Source organism: Mastomys coucha, unplaced genomic scaffold (assembly GCF_008632895.1).
Source record: "Mastomys coucha isolate ucsf_1 unplaced genomic scaffold, UCSF_Mcou_1 pScaffold22, whole genome shotgun sequence".
NCBI lineage: Eukaryota > Metazoa > Chordata > Mammalia > Rodentia > Muridae > Mastomys > Mastomys coucha.
The window spans coordinates 113,293,180-113,317,312 of record NW_022196905.1 but is presented as its reverse complement, the minus strand read 5'-3'; the positions used below and the strand labels follow the sequence as shown (position 1 = coordinate 113,317,312).

General features: G+C 47.4%; 1 protein-coding gene across 1 annotated transcript in view; it reads right to left on the bottom strand.

Moving 5' to 3' along the window:
• Positions 1 to 13,605: 13,605 nt before the first annotated feature.
• Positions 13,606 to 24,133, bottom strand: part of Tbx5 (T-box transcription factor 5) — a 49,401-nt gene continuing 38,873 nt past the window's right edge. Inside the window, exon 9 of the mRNA XM_031337657.1 lies at positions 13,606 to 15,842. Coding sequence (XP_031193517.1) covers positions 15,268 to 15,842 — 575 coding nt within the window. The 3' untranslated portion in view covers positions 13,606 to 15,267. The remainder of the gene's footprint in view (positions 15,843 to 24,133) is intronic.

Sequence of the window (24,133 nt, the reverse complement as noted above, 5' to 3'; positions counted from 1 at the left end):
TCCTGAAACAAACCAGTTCTTACAGCAAGATCCCAAAGGTTTTCTCTTCATCCTTGCATGGGGTTACAGGTTGACCATGACCTCTGTGACCTTTCCTTGGTCACACAGGGGACTATGTCCTCTGGATAGAACGAGTCTGGGTTATTCTATTCCTGGTGTGAAACTGCCAGGCAGAACTGCCTGACTTCAGCTGGTCTCTGATGAAAGCGAAAGGTTTAAATGCCTGAGTTCTAGGGATGTCAGTACATAGAAGCAGTGGTAGACTGCCCTCTCTCAGGGTGGGTGAGGTGGCACTGGATATGTTGAAGAGTGGATAGATTAATGATTGGATGGCTGGTAGGAGGATGGGTGGGTAGATAGGTGAGCAAAGAATGGATGGATGGATGGATGGGTGGATGGTTGTGTGAAAATATGGGAAATGAGTAGATGGGTGGGTGGGTGGAGGGATGGGTGGCAGCACTTCCCTCCTTGCTTCCTGCTGTCCTCCAAACACCCACCACGTGACTCTCCAGCCCTGGTCTGCAGACTTTAGCTAGCACACCTGCTCATTTTTAGGATATGTTGTGCACTTTGGGCACACAATTGGCCTGGCTGTTTCTGTAATGTATGTGATGTCCCTGTTGAATGGGAGCAGAGGAACTACAAGCAGCCTCTGAGCATGCCTGTCACCTGTGGACACCCTCTCCTGGGAGCACAAATGAAACGATCAGGTTAGGATGCCTTTCCCATCCACCAGGGAATTGCTGTGTGGTTTTGGTCAAGCCAGCTCCTTCCGTTCTCTGAGCCTTAGCTTTTTCTTTCAAATATGGACATTGAATGAATTACTAAGTTCCCGTTCTCACTGTCATTCACAATTTTATCCCAAGTGTTACACAAATGAGAGAAAGACAAGCATGGAGGGAGACAGGAGAGTCAGGGGAGATGTATGATGAAGAAGAAAGGACAGAAAAACAGAAGGGAGGGAGGAAAGAAGGGAGGAAGGGGAGGAGGGAGGGAAGTCAAAATTGGATTTTTAGAAAAAGCCTGACCTCCACCTCATCTTGGTCCCCTTAAACCACTAGGAATTCACCATTCTAACATTCTAACACATTACATCAAAGCCCTAAGAATTTTATAAGAGGGTTTGTCCTCTTGGGAAACGTTCTGTCTCTTTATCCCTATGGCTCTGGATTTAGGGTTCAGTCTGAAACTCTGAGTGTCCCTTCACTTCCCCACTGCCTCCTGCCTCAAACCCAGGAAGGGTGCCCTGCCCTGGAATGCAGTTCTAGAGTCTAGAGTCACTGTCTCAGGGGTGGAAGGGAAGGGCTCGCCAGTGAGAAGAGGAGTTGTCATCTCCCTCCTCCTCCTCCTCCTCTTCCTCCTCCTTCCTCCTCTTCCTCCTCTTCCTCCTCTTTCTCCTCCTCTTTCTTCTCCTCCTCCTCTTCCTCCTTCTCCTATTTCTACTCATCCTCTTCCTCCTCTTCTTCCTCCTCCTCTTCCTCCTCTTCTTCCTCCTCTTTCCTCCTTAAAGCATCTCTTTTCTTTTTTCTACTTCCCTCTCTCTTTCTCTTCTCTATCCCTCTCTTCCTGCTCCTTATCCTCTTGGTCCCCTCACCTCACCTTGTCTTCTCTCTCACCTCCTTCTTTATTCAAGTTTCCAGAATTTACTCTCAGCCTCTTTGAGACCAGAACAGTGTCCTGTTTTATGAGCAGTGGAAAGGAAGGCAGGTAAGCAACCCACCGTGCTAGACACGAAGAAACTTCCTAGGGTGCATGTGTGAAGAATGCACACCACTCTGAGCCTCTAGGAAAACCCAATTCTCAGGCTGGGGCAGAAGAGGGGGAAAGCCATGTCTCTTTCAGCAAGATAAGCTCACCCCATCCATCTTTCCTGACACTATCTGCAGGACTGACTGTCTCCTCCTGGGGGAGGGGAGAAGCAGAGCTTTAGGGACAGGATGCCCTGGCTAGCCAGCTTCCTTCAAAGAATGGGATTTCCAAGCTGAGAAGGTCATGCCGGTCACTCAGCCCCAGCCCTCCTTGGCTTGGGTGCTGGGTTCTGCGTACCAGGGATGTAGACTTTTCTAGGCCTTTCTCCAAACCTCCTTCTAAGCAACTGTCAGCACTTGAAACTGCAGCATTTCTCTCTCAAGGGGGAGGGGAGTGGTGAGACCCAGAAAGAGAAAGTGAGGGAGAGGGAAGTTATGGTGCAGCCAGCCACTCTAGTGATCTCTAGATCTTCCAACATGCACTGCGGCCAGTCTTATTGCTGTGAAGTGGATTGGCTATTCTCCCTTTCTTGGAGATAGCAGAGTAGAGATTCAGAGAAGTTAGGTAACTTCTTTGGGGTCACACAGCTGATTTGGAGACTTTACAAGCCAGAAGGAACCTCTGATGACCTTAATACATCTCTTAGAGATCACTCTGGGGAAGGGTTGAGTTCATCAAATGAGACCCTGCACCAGACTGGAGTTGGCTTCCTGAAGCTTCTCCCTGCTAAGTCCGATGAGTGGCGTCCACCTGTCCACACATCCCTGCTCTCCAATCTCCATTTATGGTCCTCCCTTTTCCCTGGGGGATGTCCAGACACTGGTTGCCTTCAGCAGGCAACCTGGTGGGCGGGTGTGTCCAGTGACCCTTGAGGTTCCTTTTTAGCCATGTCTGTCTATAAATGGTGCCACCCCTGGGCTGATTGCCTACCCCTGCCCCTGTCCCAGCCCATACTGATCCTAGCAAAGGTATGTTTGATCTGTCATTCCCCACTGCCTGTTCCAATCACAAGCTTCCTGGGCTATCATTATTGCTTCCACTTGAATAGAGTCTGCAAGACTAGCCTTTTAGAGTACCATAACTAATTTCCCCCTTTTCTTCTCTCTCTCTCTTTCTTCCTCCCTCCCTCCCTCCGTGTGTGTGTGCATGTGTCTGCATATGTTTCTGTGTATGTTGTGTGTGCATGCATGTGTCTACATATGTTTCTGTGTGAGTATGCTTGTGTGTGCATGCATGTCTGTATGTTTCTGTGTGAGTATGTGTGTGTGCATGCATGTGTCTGCATATGTTTCTGTGTGAATATGTTCACATGTGTCTGTATGTTTCTCTCTCTCTCTCTCTTTCTCTCTCTCTGTGCGTGTGTGTGTGTGTGTGTGTAGGTCAGAGCACAGCCTCAGCTGTCAATCTTCAGAAGCCATCCTCTGTGTTTATTTTCCTTTATTCCAGGTTCTCTCACTGGAACCCGGAACTCACCAATTCAGCTAGACCAACTGACCAGTGACCTCAGAGGACCCACCAGTCTCTGTCTTTCCAGAACACACTCCCATATCCACACACTCTTTTAAAAAAATGGATCCTGGGGATCGAATTCAGATCCTCCCACTTACAAGGCAAGCACTTGACAAATGAGTCACACTGCTACCCATGGACCACTTTTAATGACACACAGTTATATGTGTCATTTATTGGTGCCACAAAGAGGTCTGGACCTTGCACCTGCTCTGCCCTGGCTGCTGGGACCTCACCAAACTGCTTTCTGTAGTGTCTGGAAAATGTCACCCTAGATCCAAGCCAAATCTGTGAAGTCTGCAGTGGCTTACCATCACCATGTGGGCCACCTGATGATTGAAATCTCTAAATCTTCACTTGGGTCTTTTAGTACAGTGAAGGGTCCTCGAAGACAGCCTTGCAGTGAGGGGCCCTAGGAGACATTGTCTTACAGTGAGGGGCCCTAGGAGACATTGTCTTACAGTGAGGGGCCCTAGGAGACATTGTCTTACAGTGAGGGGCCCTAGGAGACATTGTCCTACAATGAGGGACCCTAGGAGACACTGTCCTACAATGAGGGACCCTAGGAGATACTGTCCTACAATGAGGGACCCTAGGAGATACTGTCCTAAAATGAGGGGCACTAGGAGACACTGTCCTGCAGTGAAGGTCCCCAGAGACACTGTCTTGCAGTGAGGGGCCCCAGAGACACTGTCTTGCAGTGAGGGGCCCCAGAAGACATTGTCCTGCAGTAAGGGACCCTAGGAGACACTGTCCTGCAGTAAGGGACCCCAGGGCATACTATCCTACAGTGAGGGACCCCTAGAGACACTGTCCTGCAGTGAGGGTTCCTGGAGACATAGTCCTACAATGAGGGTCACTAGGAGACACTGTCTTACAATGAGGGTCACTAGGAGACACTGTCCTATAATAAGGGGTGCTAGGAGATACTGTCCTATAGTAAGGGGTGCTAGGAGATACTGTCCTACAATAAAGGGTGCTAGGAGACACTGTCCTGTAGTGAGGGGCCCCAGGAGACACTGGCCTGCAGTGAGAGGCCTCAGGAGACACTGGTCTGGAGTGAGGGACCCCAGGAGACACACTGTTCTGCAGGGAAGGGTCCCAGGAGACACAGTCCTGAAGTGTTTGCTTTTGCATTCACCACATTGATGCCATCAACTGAATGACAAGGCTATGTATGGGGGTTTGTACCTGTCATCCCTGCACTTGAAAAGCTAAGGCCAGAAGATGGTAAGTTTGGAGACCAGCCTGGGCTGCAAAATGAATCTGAAAAAGAATCAGTAAAGCAAATGGATGCTTCTCTTTTGTTTATTTTTGGATATTAAATGAAGTGTACTTGTATGTACCTGAGTGGGAGTATTTGCGTGTGAGTGCAGGTGCCTACAGGGAGGCCAGAAGACAGTGTAGGATTCCCCTAGAACTAGAGTTACATGTTGTTATAAGCTGTCTATGTGGGGTCTGGGAAGCATCCTCTGTAAGAGCTGTAAGTGCTCTTAACCACTGAGATGTCTCTCCAGCTCCACAAGACTCTCTACATCATCTTTCCAAGACACCCGAGAGATATCCACCCCAGCCTTTAGCAAACTGTTCCATCTGTCTATCTCTGGTTAACATGCAGACTCTCATGGCTGACTCTACCTCTCCTTGTTTAAGCAGAAGGCTCTGGACAGATGGATTTCTCTCACTTACACAGGGTGTTCTAGATGGGAACTCAGAAGCCAGTGTTCCTAAAATGCAGAGCCATAAAACCACCACTTATGATGCTCCTAGATTCCAGAATCTGGATGGGGACAGAGCAGAACAGGGGCAGCTTGGTTGGGTGCCAAAAAGTTGAGAGAAGTTCCTTAGCAATGTGGAAGGCTCCTGAGACCAGTAGAGGATGCTGTCACTAGGCTGGGCCCCATGAACTTACAGGGCAGGGATATGCTGCCTCCCAGCATGGGGGCTGGGTGTCAAGGATTGCTTTTGGGGGAGGCAGTGCTAGAGAAATGGCTCAGTGGTCAAAAGTGCTTGCTGCTCTTGCAGAAGGCCCTGGTTCAATTCCCAGCACCCACATAGTGGCTCACGAGTGCTCTGGGGTATCTGGTGCTCTCTTCTGACCTCCGCAGATAACTGTCCTCAGATGCACATACCCCAAAAGAGATGCACATACCTATATAAATAGAAATAAATCTTGAATAAAAGAGATCATGGCTTAAATACATTAGTCCACTCTATAGAGAATAATAAAATAAAAAGAAGCCTCCATTCTAAGAAAGGAGTTGAGGTGTAGATTGCATCCTCAGAACCTAGCTAATCTCCTGGCTGTGCCCTCTGTGGGAGCTGCTTTCTGCTGAGCACTTAGCGCTGGAGCAGGATGCTCAGCTACACTTCAGAAGTAAATCTCTGCACCCAACACCACAGTCAAGGCGACAATGAAACCCACACCAAGGAAACCCTGAAAAAGTATGAGAGATAGAGAGGGCTGGAGCCCTCCAGCCAAATACGTAGTCACTAGACAACAAAACAGATTCACTGATAGGTACTAATTACTACTGGCTTTCCCATGCTTCATACTGTTGTCTTTCTGTACAGGGTACTACCCCCTGGTGACTCCAGCTGACCTTGACCTCAAGTCCCCGCCTCCCAGTGCTAGGATTAAAGTATTGTACCAACACACCTGGTGCAGTTGCATGTATTTTTGTGAGCAGCTCAGATTCCTGAAGCTGGAGATGGGCATCTAAGCACTTGATACCCAATGCCATGCTGAACTGAGATCTCTTCATGGGCGGGACTGTGGGCTTTGGCTCTATAACTCATCACGCTGGAAATGTTCCACGTCAAGGATGAAGAAACTGGGCTGAGAACATGACTTAGTTGGCCTCAACCTGCCTTGCATGTGTGAAGCCCTGGGTTTGAATCCCAGCCCTGCTGTATAAACCAGGTATGGTGGCAGACTCCAATAATTCCAGCTACTCAGGAGGCTAAGGCAGGAAGATCACAAGTTTGAGGCTAGCCTAGGCTACATAGGAAGACTCTGTCTCAAAATAAAAAAGTGAAAAGAGGGCTGGAGGTATTGCCCAATGCTAGAGCATTTGCCTGGCCTGTACAAGCCCCTGGGTTTAGTTCCCAGTGTACACACACACACACACACACACACACACACACACACACCTCCCTTTCAAAAGCTATTTTTGCCAAACTTTGATCCCCCAAGTCAAGATCTTTTGGCCAAATGTTGGAGTTGGCAGATGTATCAAAATGCTGTCCGTGGAGCGCAGAGGCTGAAACTCTGGGAGTCACCCCTCACAAAGGGGTACTGGGTGGTGAGAGTGCCAGAGAAGAGTGCATTCCTAAGGGAAGAGCAGGTGGACTTCTATCTCTCTTGGTCTAATTGACTCTGACTTCTGTTTCTGCTTTTGATGTAGGATATGGGTGACTCTGGGAGACAAAGAGCCTCGGTATCTGCTCCTTCACTGCTCTTGGAAATAGTCAGAATGCCTGGCCCTCCACTCAAGCCCCAGCCTGGAGCCCAAAAGCTAAATCCAGATATGTCATATATTTATCCAAGGCAGCCATTGGCCAGGAAATGACTATAAAACACACATTTTGAATAAAACGGGAGATTTATGGTGCTTTCGTGAATCTGAGCCATATCTCTCTGCCTCCCCCAGGCCAAGATCCCCTTAATCACTAACATACCCCCAGCTTGGACGCTCAGTGGGCACAGAATTACTTCCTTCTGGTTCTGTCCCAGCGAAGGATGTGATGGGGATGGCCCTAGTTTAGCTGACAGTCTGCAAATGTATCGCTGGTTCATTTGCAGCTCTGGCAGGGAATGGTTTTGTTTTCTTTTTTTTTTTCTTTAGAGGACACATAAAGAGGGGAAAGCCTTTACATGGATCTTTGATCAGGCAGGACTTGAAAAATTATTTCCTAGGAGATTTTCTACTCTTGATGCCACAGGGGTTAATGGATGGAGTGGAGTAGGAGTGGGGAATTACCTGCCAAGAGCAGCCTCTATGTCAGGAGTTAGAATATAGTAGGAGCTGCTACCTTGCCTCAAACACTGTCCCCAACCCCTATGTGCCTCCATCGCTCCATTTCTTATTCAAGAAAAAGAGATAGGCAGCAGAGAAAGTTGTAGGAAGGTATGACTCACAGCTGGACTTCCAGATGTTCATCTCAAACCAAACAACAATGCTGAAAAAATGACCTTCCTATGAGTCTCTAAGGTCTGCCTGCCTCAGCCACCAACACAGGGTTATAGGCATCATGCTAGGCTGTTATGTGGGTGCTGGGAACCTGAACTCAGGTCTTCACTTTGTAGCTCATTATAATAGGTAGATAATGATGAGAGTTATTCGTGCTTCTGTGGGTAGTTCCAGATTCAGATAGGATCATTCTTACTGGTGGTGCCCTATCTGGAGTGTGTAGATGTGTCTATACATACATGCATTGCATGCACACACACACACACACACAAGTGCACATGCACACACAGAACTCTTCCCAAGTGGTGGAATGTGTCCTCTGAGGAGCTCATCCAATGTGAGAAAAAATAGCTGGAATGTTCCTGCCCCTGAACATCCCTCCTGGCCCTAGACACCTGCAGTTCTTGGCAAGCAAAGGGCCAGCAGGGAAAGGAAGGAAGAAAGAAAGAAGGAAGGAAGGAAAGAAAGAAAAGAAAGAAAGAAAGAGAGAGAGAAAGAAAGAAGGAAGGAAGGAAGGAAAGAAAGAAAAGAAAGAAAGAAAGAAAGAGGGAGAGAGAGAAAGAAAGAGAGAGAGAGATAAAGAAAGAAAAGAAAGGGCTCCAAACTGCCTTGGAAAAGCATGGTGGTGGCTGTGATGACCCTGGTGATGGTGGTGGTGAGGGAGGGGATGATGGTAGAGATGGTGAGGATGGTGAGGATGGTATTGATAAGGTGGTGATGGTGTCAGTGATGATGGTGATGATGATGGTGGTCATAGTGATTGTGGTAGCCAAGACACTACCAAAAATGCTGGTGGTAATGATGTTGCCAGTGGTAGTAATAATGGATACCAAGTATGATGTCTTCCTCACTTCCACTGGGCTTACATCTACTATGAAACTAGTAGAAGATCATGGGGTGAATTTCTGAGGACAAGAAAGACAAGGAAGAGAAAGCAGGAAAAAAAGAAGCAACAATAGCAGAAACTGATTGCTCTTTTATCAGCTGAAGGCTCCCTGGCATTTCCTCTTCGCCGGGCTTCTGTGCTGAGCTATCCGCACTCATGGCCTTGCCACTACAACCAACAATGTCTGTGATAAATGCCTGGAGTAGTCCATTCCGAGGATGATTATTAGCTTGAAGGTCTAAGAGGTTAAGTGTCTGACCCAAGGGGCAGCAAGGGGGTGAGATGAATTTAATAATCCAGATCATGAAAGAAAAGGAAGTGCCCAATATAGAGTGAGTGAGTGAACATGAGTATATGTGTGTGAGTGTGTGAGAGTGTGAACATGTGCAAAGGGATACAAGTGTTGTATTGTGTGTGAGTGTGTGAACACATGTAAAGGGATGTGAGTGTGTGTGAGTGAATATGAGTATATGTGAATGTATAAATCTGTGTAAGTGTGTGAATGGGTGAGTGTGAGTGTGCATGAGCATGTGAGAGGGATGTGAGTGTGTGTGTGTGCATGATTGTGTGAGTATGTCTGAGCATGTATGAAGGGATATAAGTGTGTGTGAACCTGTGAGTGTGTGTGAGTGGGTGAGTGTGAGTGTGTGAATGTATGAGTGTGTGAGCATGCGACTGTGTATGAAGGGATGTATGTGTGAGCATGTGTAAAAGGATGTAAGTGTGTGAGTATATGTGTGTGTGAACATTTGTGAAGGGATGTGAGTGTGTGTGTGAGTGGATGAGTGGGTGTGAGGAGTGTCTGTGTATGAGAGAGTGTATTATGTTGTTAGCAAGGAAAATATAGCTCAGCCCAAGACAACAGCTTCCCTGACCCAAGAGGACCGAGCAGCCGCACCAGGCAGTGGAGACGCACGTGCATATCGGGCATCTCCATATCTGAATCAGAATACCAACTAAAAGATGGCAGGGGCTCCAGCTCTGTTGCTGACAGGACAGGGCTTCCACAGTGAGCGTCTCTACCACAAATGACACAGTCTCGATGCAAGTCTGTTGATAGAATAAATGAACACAATCACTGCCTCCCCCTGACCACCTGGGTCTCAGCCTCCTACCGGAGTCTGCCTTTCTGCTTGAAATACTGATCCTGCCAATCGTTTACCTGCTTAGTTCCCATTAATTACTAGACACAGGTCAAATGGCCCCCATACACATAATACACATACATGGTCATTCACACACATACATACACACTCAAATTCACACATACAAACTCACATACACACACTCACACATACACCACATACCACACATATTCACTGACACATATGCATACACTCACTCACACACATGCTCACTCACATGCACACACACATACATACACACTCACACACATGCACACACATTCTCACACACATACACACATGCAACACTTTCTCACATACATACACACTCACAACATGCACACACATGCACATATTTACATACATGCACACACTTTCTCATGCACACGTACACATGCACACACACTTTCTCACACACATACACACTCACACCCATACACATACTTTCTCACACATATGCACACACAATCACACATTGGCACACGTCACCACAGACCAGGTTTGATCTTTGTGCTGTCCCTCATGACAGTGGACTCTGCCTTCATAATTCCTCAGTCCATCCATGAAGCAGTTTTCTTAGCATTTCTATTGCTGTGAAGAGACACCATGACCATAGCAACTCTTGCAGCAGAAAGCATTTAACTGGGGGCTGGTTTACAGTTCAGAGGTCCATCACCACTGTGGTGGGAAGCATGACAGCGTGCAGGCAGATGTAGAGCTGGAGAGATATCTGAGAGTTGTACATCTGGATCAGCAGGCAGCAAGAAAAGAGAGAGCCTCTGAATCTGGCTGGAGCTTCTGAAATCGCAAAGCCCACCCCCAATAGCACACTTTCTCTAACAAGGCCACACCTCCTAATCCTTCCCAAGTAGTGCCATTCCCTATGAACCTATGGGGGCCATTTTCATTCAAAACACCACAAGACTGAGAATGCTTTATTTCAGTAAGTTATAAGCACTTGGGAGTGCTGAGTTCCTATCACCTTATTTGTTCCAATGTTCCCAACCCTTCCAGTGAGTCCAGCTCAGCCTGAGAACTCATTAGGCAGATTTAGAATCTATCAGTGTCCATTGCACCCTTGACAGCTACACAGTGAGAAGATGTGGCATCTGAGTATTACACCCCAAATCTGCTGATTCAACGAAAAGCTCCATGGGAGTCATCGTTGATGTACAAAGACAGATAGAATTTCTTTTTTTAGATTTACAAAGCTTGTGAACATGTTCTTAGTTAAAATTCTTAATGATTTTAGGATGTCAGCAAGTGTTTGAGGGGTGGAATTAAATCTCTCCATGATGGGCATCCCTAACTTGAACATCTGTCACCCAAAATGTTCCAAGATCCAAAACATCATGTGTTGGTTTATATATACTCTATCCAGGGAGTGGCACTATTAGAGGGTGTGGCCCTGATGGAGTAGGTGTGTCACTGTGGGTGTGGGCTATAAGAACCTCATCCTAGCTGCTTGGAAGCCAGTATTCTGTTAGCAGCCTTCGGAGAAGATGTAGAACTCTCAGCTCCTCCTACACCATGCCTGCCTGGATGCTGCCATGTTCCTGCCTTGGTGATAATGGGCTGAACCTCTGAACTTGTAAGCCAGCCCCAATTAAATGTTGTCCTTATAAGACTTGCCTTGCTCATGGTGTCTGTTCACAGCAGTAAAACCTTAACTAAGACACATCAGGAGCACCAACCTGAGTAGCAGATTCTACTTCATGCACTCAGGTAATGCTTAAAACCAAAGTACAACTGTGCTGAAAACAGCACACACCATCACCTCCACACTATGTACATAAAGCATACATGAAGCATGAATGAATTTCATGTTTGCACCTGAGTCTCACTCCCACACCCCAAAGTACCTCATTATGCAAAGGCAATTGCCCCCCAAAACCAAAACCAAAACATGGTCCCAAGCACTTCAGATAAAGGATGCTCCTCCTGTGTTTGGATGGTCCAGTTGGCTGAATGAATTAGAGGCTTATCTCTTCAAAGGCAAACTTTGTCTCAGATTAATGCTTAAGATTAAATTGGTCTCACCAGTCATTATTTATTGTGTGACCTTCCTAATTCAAACCCTCAGGACCAGGAAAGCCACGAACCTGGTTTTTCTATTGTAGGTGGGAGAAGTGGGATTTTGTGTGTTGCTTCTTCATCATTAATTCACATTTCTCAAGAACTCTGTGCTCAGGAAAAGTACCCAGTAGAACAGATTAAATGAATAATGTGTAATCGGCATTCCAATTGCTCTTTTTCCTTGGTGGATGAGATACACATGGATGTTTTGGGCCATTTTAAGGGTGTAGGAATCAAAACTTGGGTTTTTGTTGGTTGGTTGGGTGGTTGGTTGGTTGGTTGGTTGGTTTCAGCAGTAGGCTTGAGGCATGGCTCATTGCCACAATGAACATGTGACTAATATTCATGTGATCCTAGATTCCAGCCCCAGCATCAAAAACAAATTATGCAAACAAACAAACAAAAAAAGCAACACTTTCTTTTGGTTTTGTTTTGTGTGTGTGTGTGGGGGGGTATATGTTCATGTTCATATGTGCCCCTGTGATTGTGGGCATGTATGCATGCACGTGCCCGTGGAGGCCAGAGGTCAGCATGCAATAGCTTCCTCAATCACTTTCCACCATACTTTTTTGAGGCAGGGTCTCTCACTGAACCTAGAGCTCACTGATTCAGTGAGGCTGGCCAATAGCTCCCAGCATCCTCCTGTCTCCACTTCCCACTACTGGGATTATAGGTGTGCATCCCACACCTGACTTTTGATATGGATGCTGGCTGGGGATGCAGGCAGGTCCTCACATTTGTAGCAGTCACTTTCCCTGCTGAGACAGCACCCAGGCCCCTGCCGGTACTATGCTTCTGTGGTGGTTTGAAAGGCAATGGCACCCATAGAACCATAAGAGTGGTACTATTAGGAGGTGTGGACTAGTTGGAGTGGGTGTGGCATTTTCAGGTGGGCATGGCCTTGTTGGAGTGGGTGTGTCACTGGGGATGGGCTTGGAGGTTTCAGATACTCAAGCCAAGCCCAGTGTCTCACTCTTCTTCCTGATGATCCATATGTAACACTCTCAACTACCTCTCCGGCACCACGTCTGCCTCCCTGCTACCAGGCTTTCTGTCATGCTGACAACAAGCCAGACCTCTGAAACTGTAAGTCAGCCCCAATTAAATGGTTTCCTTTATAAGAGCTGCCATGGTCACTCTGTCTTGTCACAGCATTAAAACCCTAATTAAGGCAGCTTCCTAGCTAATCTGCTGCTCCATCCATCTTGTGTGTGTGACAGATGCATAAAACTAAATTCCTGGTTTTGTTGTTGTTGTTGTTTAAATTCTGGTCCATCCGGATGTGGTGGTCATGAGGAAGAGACAAGAGGATCTCTTTAAGTTTAAGGCCAGCCTGGTCTATATGTCTCAGAGAACCCAGGCCAAGACAGAGTCTACAGTGAAATAGAACCCATATTTAGACCAGGTTGTGTTATGGTTTCATTATGAATGAAATATCACCCACAGGATTCTTTTGAACCCTTGTTCCTGGTGGGCTTGCTATCCTGAGAGGCTGTGGGACAGGATGAGGGACAGGGCTAGCTGGAGGTAGGTCATTGGGGGCGAACCTTGGAAGGTTAAACAGAGTGCCCAGGCCTCTCACATCTCTCTTCCTGTCCACTGTGAACTGACAGAAGCCTCTCCAGCCCAGACTCCCATCATGACGCTATTCTGCTCCAGCATATGGGGCCAAGCAAGCGTGGCTAGAACACTGAATGGAAACCAACCTCTTCCCCCTTAAATTTGTTTCTGTCAGGCAACCAGGAGACAGGAAGGATTCCTTAAAGTCTTTGATCCTAATGCCCACATAAATTCAGTTCTAAGACGTTGTGTCCCAAGGTTCTAATCCTATGGACAATGTATTCCTGCTCCACTCTACTTGGGAGTGGTGAGTCTGAAATACCTGAGGGTCAGCAGGACAGAACTCATGGCAGGAAAAAGTCAGCCACAAGCCTCCTTGTTTCTCCTCTTCCTGATAACCATCCCCTCTATTAAGTCAGAAAAGAAAAAAAAAGGGGGGGGGAAGAAAACAAAAAACAACAGAAAAAAAACCAGACACAGGCAAACAAGCAAACAAAGGGTCTCCACGTCTTGTAAACTCTTTTAAGCACATGGTGTTTATTAGGCATTAATGGGCGCACAAATGTAAGAAATGAGTACTTGATTATTCACCCCCCCTCCCTTAGCGACATAAAAAGACAAGATCACCTAGGACGCTCAGGCGCAAACAGTCACTCACAGACTTCCACATTCTCAGCCACATAGATTACCCTGTTCTGTTTATTAGGGTCAGTTTTAAAAAGGTGGTGGGGGGGGGAGGAAGGAAGGTAGGAGAAAGAAAAGGAACAAATTTTTTTAAAAAAAAAATCAAGAAAGGAAAGAGAGAGAGAGAGGGAACACAAACGCAGTTTTGAGTACCAAATAAAATTAAAAGGTTTTGGTCAGCCCCCAGGCTGGGTTTCATGTTACTACTTAATTAGAATTCCTATTTATAAATAAATAGTACCAGTAAAAATATTACATCTGAGAAACCCTACAATAACGTCGTACTTCTATACTGTTTTTAATACTGTTTTTCTGCTTTTGATGCGTGTGGTTTTGTGTCCCAGGTGATTGGCGCTGGGGATTTCTTGGAGGCCGAGGCACCGGTGACAGTTTCCTCTCCTGAGGCATCTGGAGCTGTTTTGCCCTGCATCCGGGGGTCACAGAGGAGGTTTGAGCCAGCCTGGGGTTGACGCTGACGTCACTGTTCATTTTTTTTCTTTTTAATCACAAGGTATATTTTTCACTTTCCTTTTCTCCCCTACAACGTGTAAGCGGGGAGCTTGGGCCCTTGCGCTGTGTCACAGCTCTGTTCCCGTGTCACCCAGGGCTCTTTCAGTTTATGGAAGCAAGGTTTCCGGCTGAGGAGTTCTAGGCCCCGCTTTAGCCACAGATGGCTGGAGAGATCTGGAGCTGGGAAGAAATGGTGCTGAGGAGACAGGATGTCAGACTAAGCCCGACATCCTAGCTCCATCTGCTCAGTAGAAGGCAACTCTGAATCCCACAACGCTGGGGAGGCAGAACCAAACCAAAAGGAGAAAAAGCAAAACCCAGTCCAAAAACTAGCAGGTAACTCTGCGACCTTCGTAGACATCTCACGGGACGGAGGTAGGTATTTTTTTTTTTGTTAGAGGAGGGTGGCCGATGTACATTTTAGCTCATTTATCGGAGGGAAGTCCCAAAAGTACGTGTTTGGAGACATCTCTGTCTCTGCTCTCCCTCCATTCAAGGGACTGGGTCCCAGTAAGAAATTTTCAAAGAAAAAATATATTATTATTTATTATATAACAAAGTCAACATTTAACACCGAGACACAGAATGCCTCTCACTGTGCGGTCGGGGGTCCAACACTCAGTGAGGCAATATGGTCTAGAACCCAAGAGAAACAATTGGGGAACAAGTCTGGGGTGCTGTGTGTGTTCCTGGTTGGATGAGGGTGGGCGCAGGGCAGGATGGGACTCGTCTCTCTTTCTGTCTGTCCTGTCGGTTCTGAGACGCAGAGTCACAATTTTGGAATGGTGGCTTCGGGCCACTGATCTCATCAGTGGCGGTGGAGCTTCGGCACGGAGGTTACAATGGGTGATACAGAGCTTCGCATCTGCGGGGTTCTCATCGCTACTGTTCCTCACTTCTCTCTCCTCTCCTGTCTCTCTCTCTCTCTTTCTCTCTCTCTCCCGCCCCCCACCCCCTCTCTGGCATAGGTCGGCCTTTAGCTATTCTCGCTCCACTCTGGCACCATGCTGACGCCATGTACTGAGTGATACTGGTGGGGGGACAGGGTCCTGGGCACGCCGTGAGTGTAGAGGAACTCGGGGGGCTGGAGGCTGCCTGGAGACTGAAGGCCAGTCTGAGGCCCGCATTGCCTAACCACAGGCTGATGGGCCACTGAGGTCTGGTGCTGGAACATCCCTTCGCCGAGCTGGGGAGAACCATGGTTGGCCATGCCAGCCAGCCGAGGGACCAGGGGCCCCGAGGTGAAATGAGCAGAGAAGTGCTGGTAGGGAAGACGGTCCATGGGCTGCACGGTGGTGACTGTACAGCTGCTGTAGGAGGGCATGCTGGGCCATGTGTTACAGCTGATGTCCTCCAGGCTAGGCACGGGGTCACTGGGTGGAGCAGAGCTGGCATACATGCAGGCCTGCCGCTGGGCCGACTCTGTCCTGTATGAGGTACTCAGACCCTGCTGCTGCGGGTAGCCCGAGCGATAGAAGGTGTCCTCCTCGCTGGGGGATGTCTCCATGTACGGCTTCTTATAGGGGTGCTCGGTGCTGGAACATTCTTCATCTGCAAAGACAGGAAAGGTATTAGTCACCCCATACCACAGACAGGTCACCCCATACCACAGACAAGACCGGAAGACAGCCACTTAGGCCTGAGACTAGAGGCTGTCAGCTCCAATCTCCGTTCTGACAGAACAAGACAAAACAAAAAACGTGTCATGGGCACAGCCTTGGGCTGTGAGTTTTAAGCCACAATCTTGACCTTGGGTTAATTCAGTTTCACCATCTGTAAAATGTGACCAAGTCCTCTGCAGCACTTCCTACAGAGGGGAATGTTGAAATTTAAATGGGAAAATATGTCAAATAATCAATTGCTTCAGAGTCTGGTACCAAAAACTGCTATAAAACACCTTATCATCATGACTGTCACCATCATCATCATCATCACCATCATCATCCTCCCCAACACTACCAGTATCGTTACCACTACCACCACTATTACCACCACCACCATCATCCCCAATACCACCATCACCATCATCATCAACACGTTCTTGTGTAGCTCCAGCTAGCTTTAATGTAGCTGTATGTACCTGAGGAGGACTTTGAACACCTAACTTTCTGCTGCCCCTTTTAATCCCTGAGCCAGGATTAAAAGCACTCACCACCATACCTGGTTTTATGTGGTTCTGGGAACTGATCCCAGGACTTTTAGCTATACTAGGCAAACACTCAAACCAACCGAGTACATTCCAGCCTTATTAATGATAGTGATTAGTAGTACATTACCTCACCCATCCGTCTATCCTCCCAAACCTGGCATTTAGGCAGCAGTAAGAGAGATAACAGTAGGAGGACCAGCAACAACAGTAAACACACACACACACATAGTGTTGGTGACACCTGGCTGTGTTCTAACCACTTCCTACAAGGTGACCCACTCAGTCCTCATAGCAACTGTTCGAAGTGGTTAGCCCCATTTTATACATAAGAGAAAAAAAAACACGGAGGTTAAGAAGCTTGCCCAGGGACTCCCACAGTGGCTGATAATGGTGGATCTGTGGCTTGTGATCCAGCTGTCTCACTATGGAGTGTCTGCTCATCAATGTCACAATGCATGAAGCAAGCATTAGACACCCATGCAGTGGGTGGGTGGATGAACAATGGGTGAATAGGTGGGTTAGTGGGTGAAGGGATGGTAGCTATAGGTGGGTAGAGAGATGATGGATGGGTGGATGAGTGGCTGGATGAAAAGTTGGATGGATGGATGAATGGATGGGTGGATGGTAGATGGATGGACAGAAGGGTGGATGGTAGATGGATGGTAGATGGATGAAGGGAGGGATGGATGGTAGATGGATGGAGGAATGGATGGATGGATAGACAGAAGGGTGGATGGTAGATGGATGGAGGGAGAGATGGATGGTAGATGGATGGATGGATGGATGGATGGATGGATGGATGGAGGAATGGATGAGTGGGTGGGTGGATGGATGGATAGATGGATGGATGGATGGAGGAATGAAGGAATGGATGGGTGGGTAGATGGATAGATTAATGGATGGGTGGATGGGTAGATAGATGGAATGATGGATGGATAGGTGGACAGGTGGATAGATGGGTGGATAGAGGAATAGATTGATGGATGGATGGATGGATGGATGGGTGGGTGGATGGAGGGATAGATTGATGGATAAAATGGATGAATGGATGGATAGATGAATGGATGGAAGGGCAGATAGATGGATGACTGGATAAATGATGGATAGATAAATAAATGTGTGGATGGATACATGAGTGAGTGGATGGATAGATGGATAAATGCATGAATGAATGGATGGATGACAGATGGATAGGTGGCTGAAAATGGATGGATGTGTGGGTGGGTGAGCAGTTGGATGCATGGATGGATGAAGGGGTGGGTGAATGCCAGATGTGTAGTTGGATGATGGTTGGGTAATGAGTAGATAGAAAGGTGAGAGATGAATGGGTGGACAGCTAGATGGATGTATGGATGAATGGTTGTAGACTGGATGAATTGTGGATGGGTGGATGGAATTTGGAGCAAGTCCCCTTCACTAGCTGTTGAGTCAATACTGACCCCTGTGTCACTGTTTCCTGTGAATCGGATCATGCTTCTCCTCTGCCCACTCATTAGTCCTGGTACAAGGTAATAGAGATAATTTCATCCCCAGAAGAGCCTCCCTTAGGCATTCAGGGGCCATTGGTCCTCTTGAGAGCTAATCATTGTGCTAGGGGAGGCCATTTCCTAAACAAATTCCCTGGAATGGGATGCTTTGAAAAGTATGCATACACAGTTTTCTACCACTCTAAGGGGTCCAAAAACCCCTTATCTGGGTCCAATGAAAGGCAACTGTTTTGCTTTAGAAGACCTAAAAAGAAGCAAGGAAGAAAGGGAAGGAAGGAGAAAGGGAAGGAGGAAGAGGAGGAAGGAGGGAGTGAGAGGGAAGGAGAGAGGGAGAGAGGGGAGGAAGGAGGAAGGAGAGAGGGATGGAGGAGGGAGGGAAGGAGAGAAGGAGGGCTAAGGAGGGAGGGAGGAAGAGAAGGAAGGAGATGAAGAAAGGGAAGGGAGAAAGGAGCAAGAAGGGAAAAGGAATGAGGAAGGGTGGAGATAGGAGGAAACTATGGCTGTCTTTGAGGAGTATAAATAAAAAGGAAGTTGTCTCTCCCATGTGTCTTTCAAGGATGGTCAGGAGTCATGAAGCTTGATGTTGGACCACAGGTGAGGAATGAACTTGTGGTGTGACCCCTACTTGATCTTACATCAACCCCTCAAAGTGTCTGCCTTGGCTCCCATTTCTCAGAAGCAAGCAGTTAATCCCAGAGAGTGACAGAGACAGGAAGCCAAGTGGGAGCCTATGATGCCAGCCTTCCAATGGCCAATGTCACCCCCTGGCTACTCCACTGGCATTCTCTGAGTTCTGCCGAGTGCCAGGCAGTGTGCCAGGTGCTTTGGATAGATCTGTGAGCCAGGCAGATGCATGTCCCTCTAGCCTCACTCCATCCAACCGGGGACAGCATGTGAAGAAAGTTAAGTATTTTGTCACTCAGAGAAAGTACTGGAACATAAGCCTTTGAGTGATCATTCACATGTTAGGGAAGCCTTTGGGCCAGTTACTAAAGCAGATCCCCAACTGGATAGAGAAGTGTAGATCTGGCTTCTGCCACACAGCGGCACAGGTGACCATGTTCCCCGGGTGACACCAGTGGGCAGCTCAGATGCCTCCCCACACAGCATGGGTTGTACCTGTCTAACAACATGCACATTTGTTTTTAGCTGGACATCCTACAACACATCTGGGAGCCCTATGGGGTTCCCAAACATTTATACCAAAAAAATAAATCAAAACACCACCCCAAGAAAACAGCAGTCACTCTTGCAGGTGTCCTGTGCATACAGTGCCAACATGCAGATGTTTGAAGACATCCAGATGTTTTGCAGTTTTCTTTTTTCCCCTACCTTTCAGCTAGTTAGGGTTTCTGGATTCTTGCCAGTGCCACCCTCAGCTCCATGTCTGCCACCTTGATTCCTTCCTCCTGATCTTCTTTCTGCCCACCAGACCTTATCCCCAAAGATCTCACTATTGCTGAGCTCACAACTTTGGACTTTACTATTATTATTATTAACTAGGGCGTCCCCCCTTTCAACAACAGAAAGTACAGCTGCAGAGTACCTTTGGCAAGAGAAAAAAAAGGGCAAAAAGGCAAAAAGGAAACTTTTTTCTTTTTTTTAAGTTTCTGATCCCTTCCAGATTCATTACAAGTTTAAATGGTTGTGTGGGGAGAATAATAAGAAAAAGGTCAGAACGCAGTTTGGAAAATCGTAAAATTATGCATTCCAGTCTGTAATACCCAGAAATATCTGGTCCAGAATGCTCAGAGAAACTCCAAAGCTGGCTTCCTGATGAGAGCTAGACCTGAGGATTCTCAAGGTCCTCCCAGGCTTCATCACAGGATCTAAACTTCAGGTCAGGCATGATCAATGCACCCCATGTAATCTCTGAGTTTGTCTGGGGAAGATATGGTTTTAGTCTTTTAATAGTCTGGGTGGAGTTTAGCTTTCCTGGTTGTACAAAGAGCCTTAACCAGGCAGGCGTCAAGTGTTCCAGCGGGACTAGCCAGAAACCTGACGATTCTGCTTCAGAGCATGTGTAGGGTGTGTAGGAAAAGTGGTCAGCGACACTTGCAATTCTGCTCTCTTTTGAGTAACAGGGAATTCTTCTTGAGTTTGGCCACCCAATGACTGTAGGAAACCCTGCTCCTTTGCAATTTTCTAGAAGTATGTGTTTGTTGTTTGTTTTGTGTTTTTGTTTTTAAATTCTGGATAAAATCATTCAGTGATGAACTCAGAACACTGGCTTTAAGGCACACAGCCTCATGGCTCCAATGCTTATGCTCCAAGTAGCCATGGATAAAGGCCTGAACTGTTCCAAGTGCAGTCCCTAACCTCACATGGGGACAATCCTCAAACTCCTCCTTGGGTTTAATTAAGGAAATACCAAGTCTGTCTGCTTTGCCCAGTGAGTCAGCTCAGCACTTGGAATCTCTTACTTCAAATCTTATCTCTCAGCATAACCCATGTCTACTCCCTCTCTCCAGCTTTCTCTCTCGGCAGACTAGGCAGATGGCTCTCTGAAGGTCATCCAACACTCTGAGGTATTTGGGTGGATTCCAAAGCTGGAAGCTTCCCAGAGCCACTTTTTAAGTCACTGATCCCATTGAGCAAATATGGTCACAGTTCCCAAGTGGGTCACATCCCTTCCCGGCTGAGTTCACACAGGGAAATGTGGTGGTGTTTCCACAGACAGAGACTCTGGACGTCAGGGTACGGAGCTCTCAACTAAGGGGTCAGGAGACGGCTGTAATTCAGACCAACTGAGTCATAAAACAGTGAGGACAGGTGGCACTGGGCTTTCTGCTGTTAATGTAACTCAACAGGCTCAGCCAACATGGAGGGCTATAACACATGACACAGATGTGTGGATGGATGAATAGATGGATGGATGGGTGGATGGATGGATGGATGGATGGATGGATAAAAGGGTAGATGGATATATAAATGGATGGGCAGATAGATAAATGGAGAAGTGAATGGATGGGTGAATGGGTGAGTGGATGGATTGGTGGGTGGATAGGGTAGTTGGGTGAGTGAAAGAATAAAGAGGTTGATGGGTAGATAAATAGGTGGATGGATAGATAGATAAACAAATGGATGGATGGGTAAGTGGATGGATGTATGAATAGATGGGTGGGTGGATGGATGGATGGATGGATGGATGGATGGATGGATGGACAGACAGACAGACAAATGGATGGATGGGTGAGTGGGTGGATAGATGATGGGATGGGTGGGTGGATAGATGGATGAATGTGGGTGGATGGATGAATGGATGGGTGGGTGAGTGGATGGATGGTTGGATGGATGCATGGATACATGGAAGAATGCATGGATGGATGGATGGATGGATGGATGGACAGGGAGACAAATGGATGGATGGGTGAGTGGGTGAATGGATGAACAAATAAATAGGTGGATGCCTGGACAGATGGATGATTGGATAGAGAGATAAATGGATGGATGATAGATTTTGAACATATATGCTCCAAACTCTCAAAACTCAGGTTAAAATGAAGATACTGGAATGGTATCATGGGAAGATCTCAAGTTAAAATGAAAACACCCTGGCTTAGACCCCACACTGCTCTCATACTTGCCTCCCTCATGAGAATGCATGTTTCATAAGAACAGGTCTCTCTCCTGCTTGCTTTTTCTCCCTACAGGGCCTGGAGTATACTAAGTGCTCTTAGTATTTGATGATTTCACCCAGCTCTGTCAGTCATCACTCTAACCTTAGAATCTAATATTGGTGCATAGTACACCATTTGTCCCCTGGGGGGGTGAAGATTGGCCATTCTCCAACTCAGGTTTCCCTTAATAATTCAATTAAGGGAAGACCCTGAGGTTGCTTTTAAAAACACACAAGCGTCAGGTCAATAAAGGCACCTACTGACAAGCTGGGCAACCTGAGTTCCATCCCTGAGACCTTCACAGCGGAAGGCTTGAGTCCACTCCTGCAAGTTGTCCCTTGAACTTTGCAGGCTTAGTTTTACCTGACATATGTGCACATGCACATGCACACTCACATGCACATGCACACACACACACACACATTAAATACATATAAAGTACTAGAAGCAAACATCATAGCCTGGGGAGAAAAGCACACCGTGGAACCGTTTCCAGCATCCCCTCTCCCTCCCCATTTCTATCGCTGACTTCCCTTTGATAGCCAGTGCTGTAATGCCTTTGCTACATCTTTATTTGGGTCAGCTTGTTTGCTAATGAAAAGATGGTGAGAGAGTCAGGGTAGGGTAGTCTGAGGAAAGACAGACAAGTGCTGCCTCCCAGTCCTCGGATCCTGGATTTGATTGAGTGGCATTGATAAAAGACCTGCCCAGCTTTTTTGACTCCATCCAGAGGGAGAGATAGGCTGGAGACAGCCTAGTCCAAACAGGAGAGGAGGCTGCTGGCCCACTGGGCCCTTTGACATTGCATGGGGCCTGGCTCCTGGGCTGGCTGGAAGGCAGACAGACAATGAGAGGAAGTCAGATAGCAGGACCAGGCTGGGGCCAGGGGGGAAAACCACCCACGGAGTTATCACTCCTAGGAGTCCCAAACTGGAAGGAAACCTCCCGATTTGTTATCTCCTCACACCGTGGGGACTGATGATGAATTGCCTTGTGACCCCATTGGCTTCTCTGTCACCCAAGATCCCTTTGGGGGATGGAAGTGTAGAAGGTGGGTGAGGAAGGCAGAGGTTTCTGGGAAGAGGAGAGGCTTTCTTCAGAGCACACACACACACACACACACACACACACACACACACACGAGCCTGAGCGTGCCCCAAGTCCACTGACTTCGCTGAGGATCTTGGGCCAGGCTACTCTGTAGCTAGGAGACTTTGGGGAAATATGTCCATCTGTCTGAGTTCTAGCATCCAACCAAGAGACAGAGGGGAGCATTTTTTTTCACATTTTTATCTCTAGCCAGTCCCCAAATCCTGGTTCTTCTCACTTCTGCAGCTCTGAGCCACCGTGGCAGGGCTCACAACCTACAGTCGCCTCTCCCTCTCAACAGGTGTCTGGTGTCATTTCTGTCCCCTCCTATCACAGCAAAGTGGCGCTGTTAAACACAACTGCTAGCCGTGACACTTGCAGCTGCTGACCCCCTGATGGTCTCCCATAGCTGTTCAGATAATACGGGAGGTTCTAATAGAAGTGGCTTAGGGGGCATCCAGCTAGCCCCACCTTTCTCTCCTGTCCTCTTTCTCCACCCTTTGCTCTTTGATCTGGGGACTCACATTCTAACCCTTCCCCAGAAAGGGTACATACCCACCCATCTCTTGCCCTTCTCCTAGCTGCCTCCTACTTTCCCCAATTCCACACACACAGTTTGTTCTTACAATTTGATAGTCATTAGCAATTTTGTGGCTGTGTGTGTGTGTGTGTGTTCATGTTTCCATCTGTCTTGTCCATGAAGGTCAAGGGGACAGCCTGAGCTGTCTCAGGTATCATACATCTTGGTTTTTAAGGCAGGGTCCCTCATGAACCTGGAACTTGATGGCTAGGCAAGGCTGACTGACCAGCAAACCCCATCACCTCTCTAGCCCTGGGCTTATAAGTGGGTGCCCATACACCTAGCTCCCTTTATACATGGGTTCTGGGGGAGTCAAGCTTGTAAGGGGAACATTTGCTGACTGAGCTATCAGTCTAGATCCTATTGCAGTTTTAACTAAACAGTTCTACCATCATTTGTGCAATGATCAGCCTGCTTGGGACAGCATGTCCTTTGTAAAGGATAGGGAGGTGATCACAGATATTTGGGGGGTGCTCAGCCATACCAGTAGTAGCAGACAGACCAGATACCTCCCATGTAGTCTCTCATCTCCTCTCCTCTTATCAATATAACAGGTAGGCTTACAGTTATCCTCCAACTGCATCAGAGGTACGAAAAGCCCAGAAAGGTGAAGCGATTTCCCAGGGTCACCTGACTGCAAGCCACCAGGGTTCACAGCCCTTTCTGTCACAGGCAGGCAGATGGACCCTTTCTCCAGCCCTGCTGTATTGATTCTAAATTCACCTGAGGAGTCTGAAGGTCAGCTAACCAAGGAGGCTGCCTCACTTGGCATCTGTGGTCTTCCTACCACATCTGTACAGAGGGTATGGCTTTAGGATGGTACTGTGGCTATTGACCCTAAATGGGGTTTGGTTCTTTTCAACTCTCTCTCTCTCTCTCTCTTTCTCTCTCTCTCTCTCTCTCTCTCTCTCAACTCT